Source organism: Lonchura striata, chromosome 1 (assembly GCF_046129695.1).
Source record: "Lonchura striata isolate bLonStr1 chromosome 1, bLonStr1.mat, whole genome shotgun sequence".
Taxonomy (NCBI): Eukaryota; Metazoa; Chordata; class Aves; order Passeriformes; family Estrildidae; genus Lonchura; species Lonchura striata.
Genome location: NC_134603.1, coordinates 86,178,345 through 86,201,931, shown reverse-complemented (window position 1 = coordinate 86,201,931; position 23,587 = coordinate 86,178,345). Strand labels below are relative to the sequence as shown.

Sequence of the window (23,587 nt, the reverse complement as noted above, 5' to 3'; positions counted from 1 at the left end):
AAAATCTTTATACAGCCCTTAAAAGCACACTGCTTGTTTTGCCTCATATCATGGTTAACAGATTTGTAACGTAAGTAGTGTAGTCCTAGTTGTAGCCAGTTAGTTCTTTCATGAAGTTCAGATTTAACTTCTTTTTTAAAGTGTTCTGCTATTTGGGCAAGTCCTCAAAATAGATACCAGAATGCATTATACATCAAGCTAATGTTCACCTTGCCTTTTTTGATTTGTTTAGAACAACATCCTTGAGACAGAATTCGTAGAAAGGTAAGTTGAGGTGTTTAGTTTTGGAGTATGACCTTTAGAATTCTGTGCAATTGTATTTAAAATAAAAATAATGCCTTGCCTTTGTGAAGGAGGCAAGAGAGAGAAAACACACATATGTGTCTACAGAGTAGCATTGGTAATAATAGTATCAACACATTCTGCTGCTCAAGTTGTTTAATAGATAATTGATGCACACTGTTAAACCTGCATCATACAGAATTAGTGTTAATTAGTTAAAGACAATACTGTTAACAGTAAAAGCCATTAACAACTCTATGTTACCGTGGTCATGGAATTTTACAGAAAAGCAGAAAGGATGTCAAGATTAATCAGCCAAATTGCATTTCCTCAAACTTTAATAGTCTTGCTTGTTCTTTTTTCCCTGGGAGATCTCAGCTGCACTACACCCTCAATGCACACCTCAAGACTTGAGAGAAGAGAGAGACAGTCCTATTGATCAGCACCCACCTTTCTGTCAGTCTTAAAGCTGCCCCTGATCCATGCTTATTATTTTGACAGTAACTTTCCATAACTTAGAATCCTTATCACAATATGTAGGGAATTGTAAATGCTGTGCTGAAGTTTCCCAGTTTTGTCAAGATACTATAATCTGGCCAGTAAAGAAGGTGGCCACTGAACATTTCTTACACAGCCAAATACTACTACTAAAAATGTAGCTGTCCGCTCATTTCAACCTCTAAAAGCTTTCTTGTTCTAGATATGTGATGCTGTTGCACACTACAGACTTCAGCAAAAGCTTGCTGACACGGTATGTTGGTTTTTGTGGGTTCAGGAAAGTAGAACAAATATTACAGAGATACTTCACTAGAAGACCAGGTGTGCCCTGGTCTTTAAGGCTACTGTGAACTTCTAGAGCGAGTAGACAAAAAGCCTTCCACCAAGTCGAGCTTTTGCAGAACTTCTCTCTGCTGCCACTACAACTTCTTTCTGCAGGGACAAAGAGCAAAGGTGAGCAAAATGCAACTGCAGGTGTATGGCTGCTGTAAGCTTCCCTTGTGGATTTTGACCATCTCATTAGTGTCATCTAGAAATGTGATGGGAAATGAGAGAGCAGCCCACCTCATAACCCATCTCATTAGTGTCATCTAGAAATGCGATGGGAAATGAGAGAGCAGCCCACCTCATCAGAGTAGCAGTTAAGAAAATAGTTTGGCAAAACAGACTTTCATTTGGGGAACTGGAGCAAGCTGGAACCAAATGACATGAGTCTCTTGCCAACATAAACTGCTTCTCAGGGCTAAGATCAATAGGGATGAAGGGGGAGTGTGGACTAGATGGTGCAACAGAAAGCAAATGCTAGGAGAATGGCCTCACTTGCACTTAGCAGTGCCTGTGTTTCAGGTATTGTTGGATATGCTCCCTAATCTAGCTGAGAAGAATTTCCAGGTGTTTCTCCATTGCATGTTTTAACACAAGAACTCAAACGTAATTTGTTGAAGACCTCTTCAGCCTGGTAATGAGGCTTCTTCTGTACTCACATGGAGAACCCCACTCCTCATGGAGGTGATGTTAGAGTGAGCAGAACATTTGGAACTCAGCTGAACAAGCACTAAGTAACCTACCAGCTGAAAAAAAGGCTCCTTAGTGCATCATACAAAGGTAGCAATTGGTATTTGGTAAAAAAATGGGCATCTGAGGGAGGTAAAGAGAAACAGGTACACAAATGCATCCTAAATCAGTCAAGTAGGAATTGGACCTCTATGCTTAGAAACACGTGACATACGAGTGATGTTCACTGCAGGTGAGAGCTAGGACAGCAAGCCTGTAAAGACTAAATGAGAGGGATGGTTTTGGGTGCCTGGTTTGCTCCACAGCTAAGCATCCACTTTGCGTACAGGTTGGTGTGAAGCCTGGAGGCACCTATGTTGCATTTCCCATGAAACTTTTCAGCATACTCCTAAGCAGTTTAGAATTCAGGCTGCTTTAAAGTGATTCAAATTTTTTAATTTAGGTGCCAAAATTTTGGCAACTCTGTAGCTCATCAATCTATAAAATGGGTTTAATTATTGGTTCAAAGAGTAATTTAACTATGTAAAGAACTTAAGATTTGAAAATGTGTAAGATACATGTGAGGTGTTAGCTAGTATATGCAAGTGTGGTAGAAGGATGGTATGAATCAATCAACAGTAAATTTTCTCACCCTTCTTTCAGATTTCACAGTGGTAACAGAACTCCCAAATCTTGATAGTTTCTGTAAAATAACACTGCTGGTTATAATGCTGCTAGATTTTTTTTAAGTAGGACTTCTTAGTTTCTCTCAGTAGTTTGTTTTCTGGTTACTTACCTCAGGAGAAATTAGGACATACAGTGCCTAAAGAAGAAAAAAAAGAAAAAGAGGAAATAAAAAGTCAGTGAAAGAGAGTAGAAGACCAATGATTACCCTGGATTACCCTGGCTCCTATATAGCAAAGTAATTTAGGAACAAACAGGAGGAGCCTGAGAGTTTTGCAGAGATTCAGAAACCTGAGAAAACCTTTTATTTTCTGGAATGAAGGCAGAACACACTTGGTATTTGTAGAGGATGTAATTAATTAGTTGTCATTCTAAACTTATGTCCAGAATTCACTTTCATGTATTCTTACCCAGTCCTCAGGACAAGGAGATGTCCATGATGTGCAGTGGTCTGTCACATTCCCTGAAGATGCCTGTCTTCCACTGAAAATATAAACACGGCCAGCAGCCCCACCAGACAGGATTGAGGTGACACCATTAGTTCGCAGTGGGGATGCCACAATCATTTCATCTGCATATATTACAAAGAGGATGTAACACAGCAGAAGTGAATTAATGGTAGACCAAAACACAGGAGAGCTGGCATTTACATGCCTCTAGATGCCATAATTCCTATAAATGATGACAACTAAAATGTTTCAATTTCTGATTGAGTTGCTTGGGATTTTAGAGAGGCTTCCTTGTAAGGCACAATGGAATACTGGTACAATTCAATTGAGAAAGCAGACTGTGTTTAGCACTTGTATGAATATGTAGGAGGAAATTTCCTGTTGCCAGAAGTCAAACACTTCAGTTCTGGTCTAGATTCATCAAGCTTTACCTAGCCCATCACTATCCAGATCACTTAGGTGTATGTCTCCTCCAAAATGAGAAAACCTCCTGTCCCCACTGAATGCACTGAGCAGAGAAGGCTTGGTGCTGTTTGACAGGTCATATACCAGAGCTAGTCCAGCTTGATGCAGCACTGAGGACATAAATAAAATCCTAGATGGGCTGTCTGGAAAAAAAAAAACCCAAAAACAGATGTTGAGCATCAGACATAGGAACTCAGGTTAAATACTTACAATTATAGATAATACTGGCATTACATAAAATGGACAAAATTAATATAGTGTATCAAATAACTTCAACAATTATATGGGATTAACATTAATTAGCACAGGAAAAAGTAATATTTTAGTCATAGTACCAGGGGAGAAATGCATTCAAGTCTGACTTCTGTAGTTTGGCATCCTCAATTCCTTACTGTCTACTGCCACAGTGAGGACAAAATACTGTGTTGTTTCAATTCTGAGAAATGTGCAGTCTACTAGAACATCACTGTTACATAAATAATGCAAAGTGGTAATGCTGTGAAGCCCATGTTAAGGAAGGAAGACCCACTGAAGTCGAGGCACAGTAAAGAGGACTCTACATACAAGGCATATACAGGTAATTACAGTGATTTCTATTTTTTTTTTAAATTATGTGGAAATTTAAAGGTCCCTTTTCCCTTAAACATTGTATCCCTACTCAAGTCATGCAGAAACAAAATTGCAGAAATGGTCTGCAATTTTCAGGACATACCTGCAGTAGGTGCACCCACCACCAAAACTTTCTTTGTGTTCCCGGCCACAGACAGCACACCACTGGCCAGAGACAAACCCATTCTGCCCATCTCCTGTTAGATTTTTAAAACACCTATGTAATTTCTACGGAATGTCACTTCAAATTATTCACAAATTCCCATACTAAAGAAGCAGCCCTACCTTGTCTCCAGTTATCTCAAACCAGCACTCTGTACTTGGTGGGTTATATCCGTACACCTTCCCAACACTCTGTCTGACATCCAGCAAGAGGGGATTGCAGCTTGAATTACAATGCAAAACAAATTTGTATGTAACAACATATCATTGTACATGTTCCCTCCTTTACTTTGGAATAATAGTGCCTGACAAGTTCTAGAAATCTACTTTAGTAATTCCTATAATTGTTCTAACTAATTACACAATTGTAATGAGTGCAGACTTAGTCTGTCTACCCACTTTTTTATCATCCAATACATCTTCATGTTTAATTTGCTTTTAAAAATGCTATCTCAAAGTAAGAGCTATCCATATGGTTATTTAAGGCACACTTACCCATCAGGATTTTTGTGACCTCTCTCCTCCCTCCCCACAGAAATTCTTATGTGTCTTTAAATAACAAAGACCTGCCCTAGAGAGGGTCTAAAAGTCCTTGTCTTCATAAGGAGGGGTAAAGATATAAAAATATTAATTTAATAAAAATATTCTAAGCAGAACAAAAATGAAGCTTCCAAAAAAGCTAGAATTTTAATCTAGTGCAAATCTTAAACCTTGCAGAAGTAGAGCAGAGGGGAGAAGACAGCAAGCTATCACATGCAACACACCTAGAACAAGTCTTCCATGTAGGGCTACCAATCAGCAGTAATGTCACATTCTCCAGCTGGCAGCTGGCAAGTGAAAATCCAAACCAAGCATAGTTTTCCTCCCCCTGCACCATCCAGTTAGCATCCTGTACTGACAGAAGTCCTGAGAGACCAGAAAAAAGTATGAGTTAAATCTTGGTATGCCCTGGCATTGAAAAACCCATTTGCAATCCTCCACTGATTCATCCTATAACAACAAGTTTCTCTGTGCAAAGTTACACTGTCCATGACATGGCATCAGTAGTTGTTGACTTTGCTGGCCCACCTTGCAGCTCTACTGGCTGGTGAAAGCTTTCATTAGACACAGCCTGTTTCTCTTCCAATAGCTACATGAAGTACATGAAAGTTACCACTCGAGCCTGTCCTAAACTACTTACTGTTTATCAGAACTTGTAATTCTTTAAGGGTGCTGGGTGGGAGAGCTTCAGATCATTCTGGTTATAATTTAAATAACTCATTCTGTGCTTTGGTTTTACGAAAATGTCAGTTAGAAGTGTTTTGAAACTTATGTTCTTGTGTTTCTAATTTTATATGAATTAGAATAATCTGCAACAATTAAGCTTTATTGTAAATCTCAATTACATGATTCTCACAAAGCTGCCCAAGCTTTATTATTTAGTTCCATATATGACATTTATGACATTTCTTCCCTCATTTACTAGAAACCTTATCACCTGTACTCATTCAGTTGTAGCATTCCTCTGTAGTCACATGAAAGAACGTACAGAATCTGATAAAGTTTCATTTGTTGAGGTTCATTTGCAATTTTCCAAGAAAGAGCAGTGAGTCTACCCTGAACTCACAATAGATAGTTGAATCCATTGCTTTAGCAAGGTTTCCAACCCAGTTTCCTTGCATCCAAGCTGGGACATTGCAGTCTGAATGGACAGAAAACCAGTCAACTGGTAGAGATTTTCCCTCTGACAAGAGCAGAGAACCATGTGCTGTTCGCTGAATGTCTGCAACACATGGAGTGCTTTCAGGCATCAATTTTTTGACTCATCCTGTTGGACACTTTATTATAAATTATTTAGACAAGGCAAAAAGACGCCCTTTTGTGAAGCTGGCAGAAACGGGAGATTGCAGGTCTCATTCAGAGGCACCCAGGCAGGTTGGAGTAACAGGCTAACAGGAACCCCACAAAATGCAGTGAGGACAAATGCAAAGCCTGACCCTGGGAAAGGAGATGCCCCAGCACTGATACAACTGGAGACAGACTGGCTGAGGAGCTGCTGTGAGGAAAAGGCCTTGGACATCCTGGTGGGCAGAGAGTTGAGTGTGAGGCTCTGCCAGCAGACAGCCAACAGTGCCTCAGACTATGTAAGCAGGAGTATGGCAAAGAGACTGAGAGAAGTGATTGCTCCCTAGATCACACCTATAATATGGCATTCCATAATAGGAAAGATGTTGACAAACTAAAGCAAGTTTAGTAGGGATGGTCCATGCTTCCTGTGCCTATAAGGTCACTATGTATGGTGGGAGGACAATAGACAATGAACATAAACAGAAACAAGAAAGGTTCATACTGGCTGTAACAAGAGTCTTTTCCCTATGAGGACTGCCAAGAAGTAGAACAATTGCCCAGAACGTCTCTGCAATTTCTACCACTGGAGGTTTTAAATGCAGCTGGACAAAGCCCTGAGCAATTTGGTCTGGCTTTACAGCTTGAGTAGGAGGGACACCCTCTTGAGATTGCTTCAAACCTGAATTATGCCATGATTAATAAGGAACAAATAACCAGTCACATGAAGTATGGGAGGGTTAATTTATTCAGCAAATATTACCTTGGTGATTCCTGTTGAAATGAGAGTGAAATGCAACCACAAATCCTCTCTGCTTCCCACCACCAGGTGCATATGGAGAGCCCACAACCAGATCAGCACTTCCATTCCCATCAACATCAGCTGCCAGGAGGGACCAACCAAGATTACAGTAGGAATACTGCAATAAACAGTTAGTTTAAGCCCGAAATAGAACTGAAACCATCAATTCTGTAGCAAAATAGAGCAACTTAATTCTAAAGAGCTAAATTTGCTTTTGACCAAATTACCCTCCCACTCCCTGGCTTCAATTTTGTTTTCTTAGTGTTTTTGTTTGGCTTGGGTTGGGGTTTTTGGTGTTTTTTTTTTTTTTTTTTGTTTTGAGGGCTATGCACCCTTCTAGTCACCTTGCTGCCTTCTTACACTGGGGTATAAATGTCTTTCCCAAATACAACCTATCTAACCAAGCACCTGCTTGCTCCATCCCCATCAGTCTAAATTTCCTTGCAATGGTAAGTTGAATTTTAACATTCTTTTTTAAGCCCATAAGCTCTTCCCCCCTTTACCTCACCTCCTGCCTGTGTAGCCCTGTGTTAGCCTGGCTAACAGGGTAGTATAAACAGGACATTACATTATCAATATACCTGACAAGTTATGGTAACATTTGGCTGAGGTGCCAAGCCTCTTCCCTTAGTTCCAAAGTAGACATACACAGCACCCTAAACAGCAAAAAAAGAAAATAAGGCATGAAAGCATGTCAGTATCAAGTATTAAATGCAAGGTCAATCACAAGGAGTGGAACAAATAGTTCTGAAAGGGCTAGTCATACAACTTCATTTTCCCTCTCAGAGCTTTCCTATAATACTTTCTTTCCCACCCCAAATCTAAGAATATCCATGGGTAATGGGTACTGCTGTAACCAAGCAACAAAGTAGAGAAGTACATTTTCATTTTACTGTGTGTAAGGAACAAGGGCAGTATAGTGTATATTTATACTCGTAATACACATCTTCAGATAGCTCAAATTTTGACAATTATTATTTAATGCAATGGCAAACAGTACCAGGCACAACAGATGCACACAATTTTCCAAGTAGTGTGTCTAAATAAAAGCAATTTCAATTCTTATTCAGACAGTTAAATTAGTATCTAAAATTCTGAAGAGTTTTAAGCTTAATGGATATAGTTTAAATTGAAACATTTTGTCTCTCAGTTTGCATGGCCTAAAAATACTCAGGGACCATTATACAGGCTCATCTGGTAAGCTGCAAGTCATTAAGCCTCTGTAATTTGTTTATTTTAGCAAGTCGGTCTGTGTTTATATCACATTTTAGATATCATTTGTTGGCCTTGTGACAGCATATGACAAAATTCACTGGCCCATGAGGTCCATTCCAGACTCTCTGTTCCTAAACAAAAAGGGTACATTTGTATTTCATGAACGGCCCCTTATATTTCCAGCATGCCAGTGCTGCATAGTTGCAGTCTGGTTTGGATTTCTAATGTGCAAAAAGGCCACTAAAAGAGAAATACAGGTAGCTGTCATTGCTCTAGTCAAAGTGCCCACAAAGGTTATAAACTTCTGTTTAAATTACGTCACCTTGAACAACAACAGAATTTCTCTTTTTCACTTAAATGTTTAAAAAAATATGTATCAATAAAAACATTCCATTTGGAGAGTTTAAAAATCAATAAAGCCATGTTTGTAGCTTACTTTGTAAGTAAGAAACTGAGATCCCACAGAAGGTGCTCCAATTGCCAGATCTGGCACTCCATCCTCATTGAAGTCCAGGACTGCCAAGGCAGAACCAAATCTTCCTGAAGGCTAAAAGAAAAGGGATTGCTCTCATGTTTTCCAGTCAAAACCATGAAAACCAAATGTACATTTGCAGAACTGGAAACAGATGACAGAAGTCTATCCCAATAATTCTTTATCTTCTAAGTAATAACCCCCATGGCAACACACTAATTCAAAGTCATCTGTGTTGAAATTAAGGACAAATTAATATAATATGGTGCTGCTTTGCTATTTCCTCTTCTGATTCCAGTGCACCATTGGTGTCAAGTTTATGGTCTTTCCTGTTGACAGCATTATGACTGGGAACTAATAAAACAAAGTGACCACTAAAGACAGAAGCTGTTACCCCACAGTTTATAACCACAGAAACAAATTAAAAGGAAATGTATCTTATTATTTTGTATCTTATTATTTTTATTGTCTTTATTATCTTCTTTATGAATAAAGGTATTTTCTACAGAGTATCAGATTTAACACCCAGAAGGGTCATTTGCTCTTACTTCAGCCACCATCATGTCTAATCAGAGTTTTCTCCTTTTTTTTCAATACTCTTACTACAGACAAAATTATCTGGGGCAAAGTTAACAATTAATGAAGAAATGTAGTGTCAAAGGAATTAAAACATATAAAATCAAAAATTTTAGATTAAAAATTATAGGAAACAGAATATTTTCTTAAATGCAGGGACCACAATTAACTATACTGTGACTTACAGAGACATAACCTGACATACTCACTTATCTGGCACAGTAATGGAAGTGAACCTGCAGATCACCATCACTTCAATTGGGACTTTAATTCACTTCAATTGGGACTTTAATAATGATTATTTTTCTTGAAAAGCATATGACATCATATGACATCAGGAGGAGTGTTTCAGGAACAATACTCATAAACATTAATGATAACATTGCTCATTCAGAATTCACCATTTTCCAGGGAAAAAAAAAAAAAAAAAAAAGGGCCAAATTTTTGCCTTGACCCCTTACCTGAAGACCCTGTAGTACTTGGTCAGCTTTTCCATCCAGATCCATGTCCTCTGATGGCAAACCTGACTGGTTGCCATAGACCACATATACCCTTCCTATCTGAACATGGCCCATGGTGCTGTACCCTGGTGCTCCAGCCACCAGATCATCATATCCATCCTGGTTTAGGTCAGCTGAGATCAGTGCCCTGTCAGCAAGGAAGTCAACAAAATCAGCATTAATTTCCAGACTACAAAACATTAGTGGAAAAAACCCCCATAATTCAGATAATCAGGACCTGTGTTTTCCCATATTGTTTTGTAAAGATTGATACAGCATTTTTTGTATTATATATTTATTTGTGTTTTCTTGAATTAAGCAAAACCAGAAGAATCATCTTCTATCAATGCACCTGAGATCTGTAGGAGCTGCTTTTTACTGACATTAACGACCTGAGAGCAATCAGAGCAAGGAGCAAGAAAAAAGGGCTGCTTACATATGACAAAGAATAGCAAAAAAAGAAGAGATTAAATATCTTTTAAACTGAACATCTGATTTAATAGATGGACTTAACAGGAGATAAGCAAAAGGATCTCAGGTCTCAGTAACATGCTGGAGTTTAGAGAAGGAACATGGAAAGAACTAACTACTGTTAATTTAGCCAGTGTGAAGTAAACTCAAACATGAAATCATAATTTTGAGACAGAATAAGGGAAGTTAGATAAGTAGCAACGCAAATTTGTTTTATTTCTCTTCCTTGTTGCAGGTCAAAGTAGAACCTCATTGGCAAGGAGAGAGAATATGCCTCATTCTGTCCTGAATCTATCTTTGATCTCCCTCTTAGTCTAGAGTATTTCCAAGAAGTCTTGCTAGACATCATCGGACAGATGATTAATTTTGCACAAACATAATTCAACAACCAAAAAAGGATAACAATGATTCTTTACTGTTCAGAACAAGAGACAATGTTAGTTCTAATATTGATTCCTTCCATTCTGTGCTTGATCAACATCTGAAAGAAAAATCTTATGCATTAACTTGCTGTTTTGGACATACAAAATAAGCCATTCCATCAGATTTGTACCACTAATTGAGTTTCACTGTCACCTTTGAAGAGTATCCAAAGGAACAACAATAATATTTTGGTAGATACTCAAAATTTTCAGAAATTAAGAGGAAAGTGGGAAGAAAAAAGTTACCAACCATCCAAGCCTTGCATAGGGTGAAGTCAGAAAATACGAAGCTGCTGGCTTGGACACGTGCTTAGAAGATTTCTGATGTGTAGCTCCTAATGCTCTCCAGACATTGGTTTTTAAAGCATGGTTTATCAAGTGGAGGGATTTCTGAAGTAAAAATAATAAATGGACACAACAGTGGTTTAAACACAGGTTGAAACTCTAGAAATATTGGGAGACCTCAATAATCAAGTCACCCATAGTGGAAATCACCACATGGCTTTAAGAGGAGTCTGACTCAGATCATAAGCACCATTTTAGAAAGATAAAATCTGTAAGCTCTAAAGGGAGCACTACTAATCGTTCACTGGTAAGCTTTGCTGGGAGTTCTTAACCCATCATGTGTCTGTAAAATGTAAATAATAAATATATAATTTGTCATTTTTGGCATTGCAGGATGTATTCTAACTTCACTATGCAGTGAGCAAAGTTGAAAAATTGAGTATTTATGATGTACATATATAGATTAACAATGGTACTGGAATGTCCATGAAGTCAGAGACCATCCAGAGACCATCTGAAATCATGCAGCATTTCAGATAGAAACAAAAACAATATAGAGATGAATTTTACCTGACACATCTGTTACTTCTCACTTACTGTTGCCCAAGGCTGTATGTCAAATTGAACTCCTCTCTCTGTATAGTTTATATTCTTCTCAAGTGTTTCTGTAAGCAACAAAGTTGTATTCTTGTGATGTTCATGTTTTGATTGTTTGTTTCTGCTGAAATAAAGAAGGCAGTGGTAAGAATTAATATAACTGAAATAATGACTTGAGATAAAAGCCACTCTTAAGTTCTGCACAGTGCCTTTATACAAAACTTAGTTATTCATGCTAAAAGAATCTCAAATTCATACACAAAAAGATTACCCAAAATAACTCTAATTTTCAGTGGCTGACTGTCCACATCAGCAGAAGACCCTCCTTTCATCACTGAAGCTTTAAATCATCAAAGCTATACTTACACAGGGTTGTCCTTGTGCACCTTTGTGCAGTTTATGAACAGAGGGTTCTCAGGCAAGTAGCAGTCACTAAAGAAAAATACAGAGAATGCGTTTTAAAGATTTTACCGCAATGGAAATAAAACTAAAAATACAACTTTTATCCTTACTGATTACTCTGCTGAAAGTCATCAGTTTCTCAAGAAAATCAAAATCAGAGCATCATCATAACCCTTAGAAACCCCTATGATGTTTATTTGATGACCTTGAGCCAATTCTGTATGAATATCATGTCTTTATATAGCTCTTGAAGGAAACATTGTAGCATGCATATATATGAATCTAAAGCACTTTTAATCAAAGTGTTACAAAGAACATAGCAGATTGTGCCATTTGGTATTTCAAGCAAAATTTCCCAAAATAGCAACAGTGGTATTTTCCATGTAAATGGATGGATTAATTACCACTGTTGGTCTTCTAAAGAATAAAGGTTGCATTTGTAAGAGAGCTATACAAGGTTAAACTTCTATAATGATAGAAGAAATTGTGAGCTTAAACACTAGAATATATATTCCTACTCTTTCTAATCCAATTTGCCTTCAGAGTGTGAAGGTAATACCTGACCTTTTCTCAAAAGGGACATCTTTGTTGAGTGATGGCAGCAGCCAAAATGTGCAGACTCAGATTGCCAGTCCAGGTAGAACCTCAGGGCATGCCTTTGCAACATGTAAGCAAACCCTTGAGTATGTCTTAAAGAATGCCCCAAATTTTCCCTGGTGTCACCTAGGCATGCCAGAGGCACACTAGGGCAAAGGAGCAAGAACACATAAAAAATACAAATGCAAGGCCTGCATAATCCTTTGCACCTAGGTAAAAGGCATGGAAAGACATGGAAATCCCCTTGTCCAAGTGAGGATCTAAAGCTCAGCACCTATTCTAGGAAATCTCATGCCTTAAGAAGAACACTTAAGTGGGTGTCAGCACTTGACTACTGCATTTCATAGTTCAGGACACACACTATACCTGGTTCCATTCTCTAGCATATGGCTCGTCAGCTCAAAAATGTTGTTGGTCCAGAATGCCATGTCATCCACTCCCCCAAGGAAATATTCGTGGAACTTCTCCACCAGAAATGGAGATTTACTAGCAAATGTTGGAAAAAGCTAAGGGACAGGCAACATATTCAGTAAGAAGGATCACATCATCTCCATGATCATTTTTATAAAGAAAGCAGAAAACCAACCTTGCCAACAAGAAGCCTTTCTCCATGCCTGAAAAAAAAAAAATCAGAAATAAAACTTGCTTAATTTAATATTTAATAGTTTAAATAGTTATTTTCAAAAGTCCTATATGGTAAATATTATGCAAGGCATTACATTTCCATGTTGATTATTAACATATTTTTAAAGTTGTAATGTAAAACAATATAAACTTTTTTGCCCTTAATTTTGAAGGATTCACAGTTTTTGTAAACGTTGCGTGACTATTGGTAATTAACTGAAATACAGGATACAGCTAAGTTGTTCAGGATATTCAAAAGCAGACACTGCCAGTTATCCAAAGTCTTCTATGAATTATTCTTGGACTTTAAGGGATCTACATAAAGTGTAGATAAGGCATGTATCTAGAGACTCCTTCAGTGTATGATAATTATACTACTAACTCACCACAGTGCAATAGTACTTGAAGACACAGCTGTTCTCAAATAAATAGGCATAAATATGTTAAATGTATAAATGCATTAAATAGCCAAGATTCACCATCCGTGATGCAATAATTTAGCAGTCATTATGTAGTCTAAATTTGAATCCTAGTAATTAAAAAATTCAGATGTTCTGTGATTTTGGAGTCTAGGAGGTAGTCTTCATTGCGTAAGGTGTTTCAAATATGATTATCATATTTCTCCTACATATGTTTCACTTACAAAAGCTTGGGCAGAGATATTCAACTTACAGTTCAAAAAACAACAGATGAGTACATTCAGCAATTGTGCTTTCAGTTATGATCTCTTTTCCATAAAATTCCTTATAGATAGCAGCTAGGTCTTTGACAGGTACATACCTAAAAACAAAAAGAATGTATTACGACAATAGATGGTTCACATCGCAGGATAAAATATTGCAGTTCTTGTAATAACAACAGCCTATAAAACATTCCAAATTTCAAAAGACTACATAAGGTCATGAAAATCTACAAATACCAGGATTGCACATGCAAATGTGAGGGAAAAAAAAAGTGGATATCTAAGTCTTCTGACCATTCTTATACTTTTAAAACTGAATTCAACATCCTCAACTTCCCAAACATTAAATATAGCTCACTGAGATTGCCACTTAACTGAGTTATTTAATTAGCTGCTAGGACATTCCAGCAAAAGGTTTTCACTAGTTATTTTACATAACTACTTATAACTTAAGACGTAAACAATTTAATATATTTTGCTGTGTTCCTATACATAAAACTCTTTTCTGTCCTTCCAGTTTTTATGTCAGGGAACAGTACGTATGCATATAAGGAATACCAAACTCATTAGATTTAAAAGAGTTACAAGGGGTTTCTTTGAAAGAAAAATAAAGGACAGCATTTTTAAAAAACAGATTAATACAGAATTACATGATATTATATGTAATTTTCTTAAATATGATTATACAAAAAAAACCCCTATTAAATATGAAAGAAAGCAACCTCATTATCTTACCAACTTGATGCCAGGTAACTGAAGTCCAGCTCAAACTGACTCACTACATCTCCTCCTGAGGATGAAAGAATGAAAAAAAAACCCATACAGCCCAAACAACAAAACCTGTTAAGTATATGTCATGGGTAACAGTGTGCATGAAGCTATGTATGGCTCTTCTATATGCATTTATATGGCAGATCTTCCAGCTATATATTTAGAATACACAAATGGTTCACCTGAAAGTATGCTGCACATTTTATACCTCTGGAGAATAATGTACAATTTAAAATCACAGTAATGACTCCATCGATATCTTAGCATCCATCCTTTGGTCTGCATTTTGGCTTTAATCCAAATGTCCATATGCCTTATGACATCTCCTGAAACCTGAGGACAGGTACAGCAGGGATTTGCAAGCCATGGAGGAGGGCAAGAATACAGTGTCCATATGCCATCCTTAACTCCTGCATTGTGCAGGACAAGAGCCGGAATTAACCACCATGGTTTTGAGGAGGACTTATTCTAATACAAGGATCTATGACTGGCAAACAGAAACATTACCAAAATCTCCAACACTGTGAGCTTCTGCATATGAACCATGAAAATCGATCTGGTGAAAGAGAAAAACAAGAGAACTGCCTGTTTCTTTTCATATGAGCAGAAACAAACTCTTCAAGCAACACTAATGTTTACAGGTTCCAAACCTGACCAACTTCACTCTTATGAAGTTTGTGACACTGTGTCTCTTCAAAAATCTTCCAGAAACAGGGCTCCAGCTTTTCTCTTTCCTCCCCACCACAGTCCAAAGCAAAACTATACATTCTAATAAATCCAGATGTATGAATAAATAAAATAATACAGGCTTACTTCTCCCATGGCCTTTAGAAATCCTTGGTCGATGCCCAGGCTATGCCAGCTAACATCTGCCACCATATGTGAAGCAATTCCAAACAGGAAAGCCACCAGCTTCTCTGTAGCCTACACAACAACAATCCACCTGTCTATCAATTTACTCCTGTCTTTAAGAAAATGTTAGCATGTTCTATATATGCATTAAAGAAGGATACAGTTGAGAAGCTCTTATAGTCCAAGAGTTTATCAAGACAAAGTGCTGACTGCTCATTACTTGATGCTGTGGTCAACTTTTGTAACTTGAGAAGCTTTAAGCAGTTTATACAGTCAAAGGCCATAGAATTGCATGGTTGATGTGAGGGTAATTTGCATACTTCAAGTTAAATGTGTACCAAACTGTTTTTCTGGACCAAGGATAAAGAGTTCCACTTCCAAGGACTGAACTCCCTCTGCCACCATGGTTGTTGTGTAGGCAGAAGAGGAGAGAAATACATTCCCCTGCATGCTCACTTTTGACAAATTGTTTTTCATTTCCTCCTACATAACTTACAGACGATTAACAAGAGCAAATCCAAACTTGTGAAATTCAAGATTTCACAAGTAAGAAATCTAAAAGGTGTCTGATTTTCAAATGGCAAACCCTGAACCAGATCTCACAGGAATGCAAGACCACCAATGATATTTAAAAGTTTGGACCTCTGAAATGTATCACAAGAACCAGACCACAGTGGAAACAACTGACAGACTTTATATGGAAACTCTTAAGTTTTTTGTATGGTAAAGATTAAAACAAGATTTCAAGTGTTACTATATAAGCAGAAACTTTAATATAAAAATGTTGGGCTTTTTCTACACTTCACAAATGATGAAATTACAGCTAGTGAAGGTGAAGAAAACAGTTGAAAACAAAGTCAACCAAACAAAAGTTAATCAATTTTCTTACTTCTTCCCAAGGCTGAGGATAATTCCTTCTAATGTAGTCAATACTTGCTTTGAGAAATGGTGACCAGTGAGTGTCTTCAGACACATCATGGAACATTCCTATTGCAATAAAATTATATCAATACTTGATTTATTCTTTGGGAAAAAATGAAATAGAAAAAAAAAAAAAGAAAAAGAAAGGGTTTTTTTCCATTAAAAAACCCACAGACTTTTGTTCAATTTTATGTCAGACAGATGATACATTTTGCACTCCAGCTCATGAAAAGAGCCAAAAGATACTTACCTTTATCTGATTTATACGAACAAAACAGATACTAGATTTACCTTCTATGATTTTAGTTTGAAGCATCTGAATATTTTGTGCTTGCTCCTTTTCTCTGTGACTGTGAGTAGGTACACTACAATGAAAAGCTACCTCCTAAGCAGAGAGTACAAAGAGAGCTGACAGAAAACTAGTTGACTAAATTAATGCATCCACTTCTATGGCAGAAAAGCTGCAGAGAATGGCAGCCAGCTCAAAATGTCATGGTTTTTGGCAGGTATAAGTTTCCACAGGGCAGAGGTGAGCTATGTCCTCATTATCACCCCAATCATTTTCAACAGAAAGGCAAAGTAGCCAAGATACAGTCAGTGTAGGAGGGGAAAAAGGGAGGGAAGCAGGAAAAAATAGGTTTCATTTAGAAGAATCAATTACTACTCTCACCTGAATTTAGGCAGAAAGATTGTGTAGGATCTAACAGTGACCTTGCCTAAAAATTTCTTTGTACCTACATAAAGCTAAGTGCAAAGGGATGTTGACATAAAGAGATCAAGCAGCACACAATGTCAAATTCTCTAAGGGGGAAGAAGGTAGGCGGGAGATTGTTCAAACCATCAGTACTCTTGGAGGAAGAATATGTGTATGTTGACACAACAATGTGAAACTGCACAATGTTAGGGGAGATTAAACATTGAGAGAGCAGACCTTGGGGGATAACTCAATTACCTTTTGGCCTCATGACATTTTACGGTGCATCTAAACTAGATAAAAGAAGGATGGTACTTGCTTAGCAAAATCACAGTAGCCTTCTACATACAAGTTTGTCTCCTGCCCAAAGAGGCAGCCTGAATGACTTTGTTCTTGATCTTGTCACACTCAGTTAAAATTGCTCAGGTCTGAAGAGGTACCTATTTCTTCCATATTGACTAAGGAAACTGCTGACAAGAGGTCCAACTCTACAAAGGCAAGATGTACTCCAACGCTAGGGAAGGAATGAGGATTGGATACTGCAGATAGAGAAGATCTGACCTGGTATAAGACAGGACAAAACAGTTAGAAGGGAAAAACAAGATAGATAGATATAACCAAGCTGAAGTAGAAACTGAAAAAAATCCCAGGGAAACATCAGTCATGAAAACTAGGAAAGCAAGACTGAGGTTTGGGACAAGAAGTTGGCAGAGCCAGGCAGAAAACCGGAACAACTGACCTGATAAGTGACAGAAGAAAAAAATCAGTATTAAATGCCAGAACAGAGAGGTGGTTTGGATGTGAGCTGAGCATATCAGGATATGAACCAAGCAGCCTGGAGTTGGCATAACCAACAGGCAGCATCAACAACCTCTGAGAAAAATAAGAACTTTGGCTGCAACTGTGTGATTTGGCTCTAAACCAAACAAAGATCCTAACTACCCCTCAAATTTCATGGAATTTGCATAAGCTGCTTCCAATATTTTAAACTTCCACTAATATCTCAACAATATTGAAGCCAATAAGGCCACATATCCTCACACAAAATACTTACCACTGCCGTGTCTCTGGTATCTGCCTAAACACCCTAATAGCTTGTAGCTGGAGGGTAGGAACTTTATCCCATTTGCTAACTGCTCACTATCCAGATTTACCCTTTCAGTAGCAAATATCCTACAGCAGGGCCTAGCTGGCTGTTTTATAGCTCTAATGTTGCTGAAAAAGCTGATTGTGATCAAGAGCTGACCTTTCAAAGCTGAAAAATCAGGGGACCACTTGCAAGTCAAGATATATTTTTTACAGCTATTGCAAGAGGGTGCTAATTTTGTACTGCAGTCTTTTGATCTACAAGCAGCAAAATTAAGACTAACATTAATTTACAACAAGAAGAGCAAAAGGCAAAAGACTGCACTCTGGGGAAAAAAAGGCTTTAAACTGGGATCTTATTAACACTTGCCCATTCATCCCCAGCAAGTCCTACACTATTTCATTGCTGTCTGATTTTTAGATTGTCCTATCCTATTTTTGATTGATCTGATAGAAACTAATAATATTTAACACAGAAATAGCTTTAGGGCTTCCCTAAGATTTATAAAAAAACCCACAATTTTGTCCTTTCTGTACTCAGTAATCTGACCTGATTTACTCAAACAGAATCCTTCTAGCAAATTGTCCTACCCATTAAATAGTTAAATTTACCCAAGAGTTATTTTCTAAAACATTTTCAAATGTGTTATTTAATTATAAAGTTCTACGAAAAGGCTCTAAAGAAATGGTGGATAGTTTTTGCAGGAAAATATTTTTGGCTACACTTAATTTCTTACAACGTAACCATTTTCAACCCACTAAATTCTGTAAGATTTCCACAGAAAAATGTAATTGTTATAACATTGGACTTATAAAGCTTCTCTTACCACGTTTGCAGATTGGAGGATAAAAGGCATCAGGATAAATGCTTCCAGCTTGAAAAGCATCTTGGTGATTTAATAATAACTGGGGAAAGGATTGGGGGAGAAAGGAGTCAGAATTCTATTGCACAGAACAAACTACATTTTACTGTCAACATCAAAGATACATTCTAAACAGCCAGCAATATACAATTAGTTTCTTGGTATACCACGTGGTGCGTAAAACCTTGGTGTCATTTTGCTGTTATTAGTTTTATTAAATCTGCTTTCCCAAAGTCCTCTACTGATTCTTCTAATACAACTGCTCACATAGAATATGACTAAAGAAAATAGGAAAACATGCAAGAAGCCACACAAAGAATATATATGCACACATTGGTATAATTGCTATATTTCTGTAATAATATTCCAAATGAGTCAAATTATTTTGAATTACAAAAACGGTAAAAATACATTCTAGGCCCAATATTGACACACACATTACTGAGAATAATAAAGAAAGGCAAGAAGACAAAAATAAAAACATTCAGAAGAAAGGTGTAAAAAATTAAGAAATAATATGCTTCCTACCTGTCTATAATTAATACTCCCTTCATGCTTAATGAAAAATTCCAGAGCTCTATGTGCTGAAAAACAATATATTGAAGTGTTGATTTATAGGAACTGTGTCCAGGCCCACATTTTGTTAGAATCACTACCAGAACCAGAAGACACCACATTTTCATACATAAGCTAAGCACCATGTGCATGAAACACCATTTCTCACAGAACTGTGTACCTGTTTTCTCACCTAGAGAGTTAATAAGGAAGTGCTCTTTCCGTGGCACATCTTCAGTCTCTCTCTAATCCCTAGCTCCCAAGTTGGCTAACCAAGCTGAAATCACAGGGAAATGAACTCCCCATGTCCAAAAATGAGCCACACCAGTGAACTGACAGGACCAGACCCACTACATATAAAGCATGGACCATAAAGTTTTAGCTGTACTGTACTCAAGCTTCATTGTTGCCCTTAATAATGAAAAAGGTATGTTGGGAATCAATGTGGGTGTTTAACAGTTTGATTAATTTTTAGCATATGTGAAAAGTAACAAAAATCTAAAGATAAATCAGCAAGGTAAATAACACTACTTATTAACTGAATTGGCAGATATTCTTACTGCCAAAATCTTTATTTAGCTGGCATAACAAGTGAATGAAATGAAATTACATCCTTTTCTTTAATGAGGTTTCCTAATTAATATTAGATCCCAGGAATAATCTATCAACATTATTCTAAAAATACTCAATATTTCCTCTAAAGCTATTTTCAAAGATTAATTTGTTCCTTACCAAATAAATGGCATCACAAAAAAGCCCCAAAAAACAAACAACAAAACAAACAAACAAAAAACTCCCCCCACCAAATCCAAAATAATCCATTACTAATTTGGAATAAGATCTAGACAAAACTGTGGGGATTTGAATGATCTTTCACTTTGAATTTTACCCAAAAATCTAAATCATCCTTATACAAGTAAGGTACCTTAAAGACCAGCCTTGCACCAGAAGAGAAACAGCAACAAAATAGTAAGTAATACTCTAAAATTTTAAGGCTCAGACATTTCTACACACATCTCTGATTCCAGTGTGGGAGATCCTCAGTTTGGCAGTTTGCTTTTTCTGCCTCACACCTCCCCTGCATTTCTCTCACTACTCAAGTGGGCCCAGGCTCTACAATTCCACCTTCATAAGGAATTTTATGCCAGATCTCCATGGTCCCTCAGAGCCTCACAAGTCTGACAGGAACCCCCAGGGTGAAGAGCTTCCCCACTTGGACCTGCCCCCAGGCACAGCCATGCAAGTAGGACACAGCACAGGACACTGCCTATTCAGAATGCTGATTGTGTTCAGTGTGCTTGGCAGAGCTTTTCACCATTTTAAAAGTACATTCAAAACTCTGTCCAGGATTTCTTTGGTACTGGCTTTGAGTGACAGGAATTCCTTTCCATGGTTTGTTGTCTGGGATTTTGTTCAGTTCTTTCTGTTTTGTTTTTTGTTTGGTTGGTTTTGTTTGCCTGGAGTACTCAGCATTTGAATTTTGGAAATATTTTCATCTTATCATCATAGACTTTTATGTGAACAACAATAATAGCACTTATTTTAGCAGCATCAGAGCTGATCACAGTTTAATGTAATTTTCCAACACATGAACGAAATTTCTTGTAAACTATAACTCAGTAGTTCAGTGTATGCACAACTCCTCATACAACCAAGATCTTTATATTACATAAACACAAGTTTTCTGCAACATCTTCTCTTGATTAGAAAATGAAAAAAACCGACTGCTTCGGGACAGATCTGCAAGCATCTCTTAGCAGATTTTTTTTTTCTAACACACTATTCTGGCAAATCTGTTATTTCAAGTTCTCAGAAGCTCATACTCGGTAATTAGAGTCCTGAGCTTGCAGAGTTGTGTGCACTTGCCTAACCTCAGGCAGTGTGACTTCTCCTACAGATTATTATGGGTTTCTCAACACATTGTTAGGAAAAGCAAATTGTTCCAGGCTGCTGACAGTGGGTACAGTCAGTAAGGGAATACACTCCAGTCTCCAACATCAGGAATAATCACTTTACACTGTTCAAAGTTGCATATATTGTATGCAGTACTTAAAGTCTGGGAAAATTACCTGGATAAAGGCAACATCCTACATTTTACCATCTGTTTGAGCAATAGATTTAGAAACAAAACCAGAAGAAAAAGCAACTTAAACTGTCAGTTATTATGAGTAACTCAGAACAACCTCACATTGCTCATGTTTGTGCTCAGAAAACAGCGGAAAAAACCAGATTTTAAAAATAGCACAGGCAAACAAGAAATTCAAAACAGAAATATTTCTCCATTTTGATGTTAACTCAGTTCTCTCCTTCATTCTCTACAAATCTAGGCTATTCTGGCTACAGAGAGCAACCTACCAGAAAGAGACACAGAACAAAATTTTTATTATGTTAGTTACAGACAGAAACACATTACAGATTTTACCTACTTGTGCAGGTATGGCATAATGAATACAGAATTATTTAGAAACAGAATTTCCACAAAGGACTTATGCTATTCTTTAATTTAATTATAGCAATCTCACAAATTGTCTAAAGTATTCCTTTTCTTTCTCCAAACCAAACTCTGTCTGCGTACGAATCACAGACAAAAACATTCCAGTTACATAATGCCTGTGCCTTAGGAAATGGAAAAATATACAACCCAAGTCAATTCAAGCATTTTACTTACAAAAACAGTAAAATTTCATACTCCAAAATCAAACTGCTCATCTATCCCGTTATTCATATTTTTAAAATTATGTTGACTGCTCATTACTTTAACATAATTTCTTCCCTTTGCTTTCCAGCTGAATCTGAATTTACTTCGCTTCACAAGAAATTCAAAACACAAGAAAATCTATTTTGAACTTGTCTTACCTATTTCAACATGTGTTGAAATTCCACACGAGATACATCTTTGACAGAAATGGTAGAGTATAATCACCAAGACAGACCAAATCTTCAGACCAACCATGATGCTGGCTCCAACTGTGGTTTTCAGAAGCTTGAAGCAGTAGCACTGTGACCTTTGAAATGTAGGTTACGGAGCATGCCTTTTCTTTCACACATATTGCTGACACAGCAAGCAAACAACTGCCAAATTTGAAAGGCTATTTTATACCAATGCTTTCTTTTACTGCAAATAAAGTGATGTATATTAAAAAAGAAATAAACTGTGGGTATTCTCCCCACATGAGTTCTGTAATATCTCTGGGATTTGAGCAGTGCAATCAATGCATCACTGCACAGCAGCAGTGAGACTTCTGTTAAATCCAACAACATGGCAAAGAGTATCCTCTCAGAGTGTGTCCAGCTCATGGTATTCTTTACTTACAGCAACTACATCCCATTTCACAAAATAAATTAACTCCAATTGCCAAAGAACTATCAATAGAAAAACATTACCTCCTGATTGCAGGTGATACAAATTCATAACTTTGGTGTGCTGATAGGATATTGTGCACTTAAGTCTGGGTCTTATGGTCAGTATTGAAAGCCCAGCTGATATGTGGGAGACTCATGGAAGTACTCCTGCCAAGCGTACTGCTACGAGGCTGCAGAGGCTGGGCACCCTGCGTTTCCCAGCCACCCTTCATGCGTGTGGCACAGCCACACCAGTCCCCAGCGAGATGGTGGCACTGGGCAGGGCTTTGCATGGCCCTGGTGCCAGAGACTCACCAGTAGCCCACGGTCTCCCGTGGGGCGGTGCTCCTGTAGTTAAGCACAAGTTAGCCTGGAGAAGACAAGACTGAGAGCCCTGAGACCTTATCACAGTCTGCAATTTCCTCAGGAAGGGAAGAGGCGGGGCAATCACTGATCTCTGTGGTGATCGGTGACAGTACCCGAGGGAACGGCATGAAGCTGTGTCACCAGTGGTTTGGGTTGGGTATTAGGTGTTCTTCACCCAGAGGGTACTTTGGCACTGGAACAGGCTCCCCAAGGAAGCGGTCAGACCACCAAGCCTGACAGACTTCAAGAAACATTTGGACAACGCCCTCGGGTACATGGTGTGACGCCTGGCGTGTGCTGTGCAGGGCCAGGAGTTGGACTTGGATGATCCCTGCGCGTTCCTTCCTACACAGGATACCCTGTGACTCTAGGCTCCCGTGACCCTGGGCCTCCCCTCTCCCCACGAAGCGGGGTTCTCCATGGGGCTCCGGGAAGCAGAAGCCCTTCCTGCCCCCAGCCCTCCCCGGGCAAACCGGGCTGCCCGTGTCGCCGTGCCGCGGCGAGACGCCGCTTCTGGCCCGGCCCC

General features: G+C 38.1%; 1 protein-coding gene across 1 annotated transcript; it reads right to left on the bottom strand.

Moving 5' to 3' along the window:
- Positions 1–420: 420 nt before the first annotated feature.
- GPLD1 (glycosylphosphatidylinositol specific phospholipase D1) lies at positions 421–23,343 on the bottom strand. The gene is made up of 26 exons (XM_021553409.3): positions 23,011–23,343; positions 22,210–22,425; positions 19,327–19,382; positions 18,763–18,841; positions 16,124–16,221; positions 15,196–15,306; positions 14,890–14,938; positions 14,347–14,401; positions 13,602–13,709; positions 12,892–12,919; positions 12,672–12,811; positions 11,673–11,738; positions 11,307–11,430; positions 10,675–10,814; positions 9,493–9,679; positions 8,420–8,530; positions 7,350–7,424; positions 6,730–6,886; positions 4,907–5,048; positions 4,266–4,365; positions 4,084–4,177; positions 3,338–3,514; positions 2,868–3,028; positions 2,570–2,596; positions 2,426–2,476; positions 421–1,212 (listed from the first exon to the last, which is right to left on the bottom strand). Exons 2-26 carry the CDS (start codon positions 22,304–22,306, stop codon positions 1,135–1,137), a joined length of 2,511 nt encoding a protein of 836 aa, XP_021409084.1. The 5' UTR covers positions 22,307–22,425; positions 23,011–23,343; the 3' UTR covers positions 421–1,134.
- Between the last annotated feature and the right edge of the window lie 244 nt (positions 23,344–23,587).

Coding starts and splice junctions, on each gene's coding strand:
- GPLD1 (XM_021553409.3), bottom strand. CDS start 22,306: ATGGTTGGTCTGAAGATTTGGTCTGTCTTGGTGATTATACTCTACCAT. Junction 11,431..11,672: donor GTGCACAAGGACAACCCTGT/GTAAGTATAGCT, acceptor TCTTTATTTCAG/CAGAAACAAACAATCAAAAC. Junction 10,815..11,306: donor ACATACAGCCTTGGGCAACA/GTAAGTGAGAAG, acceptor TTTTTACTTCAG/AAATCCCTCCACTTGATAAA.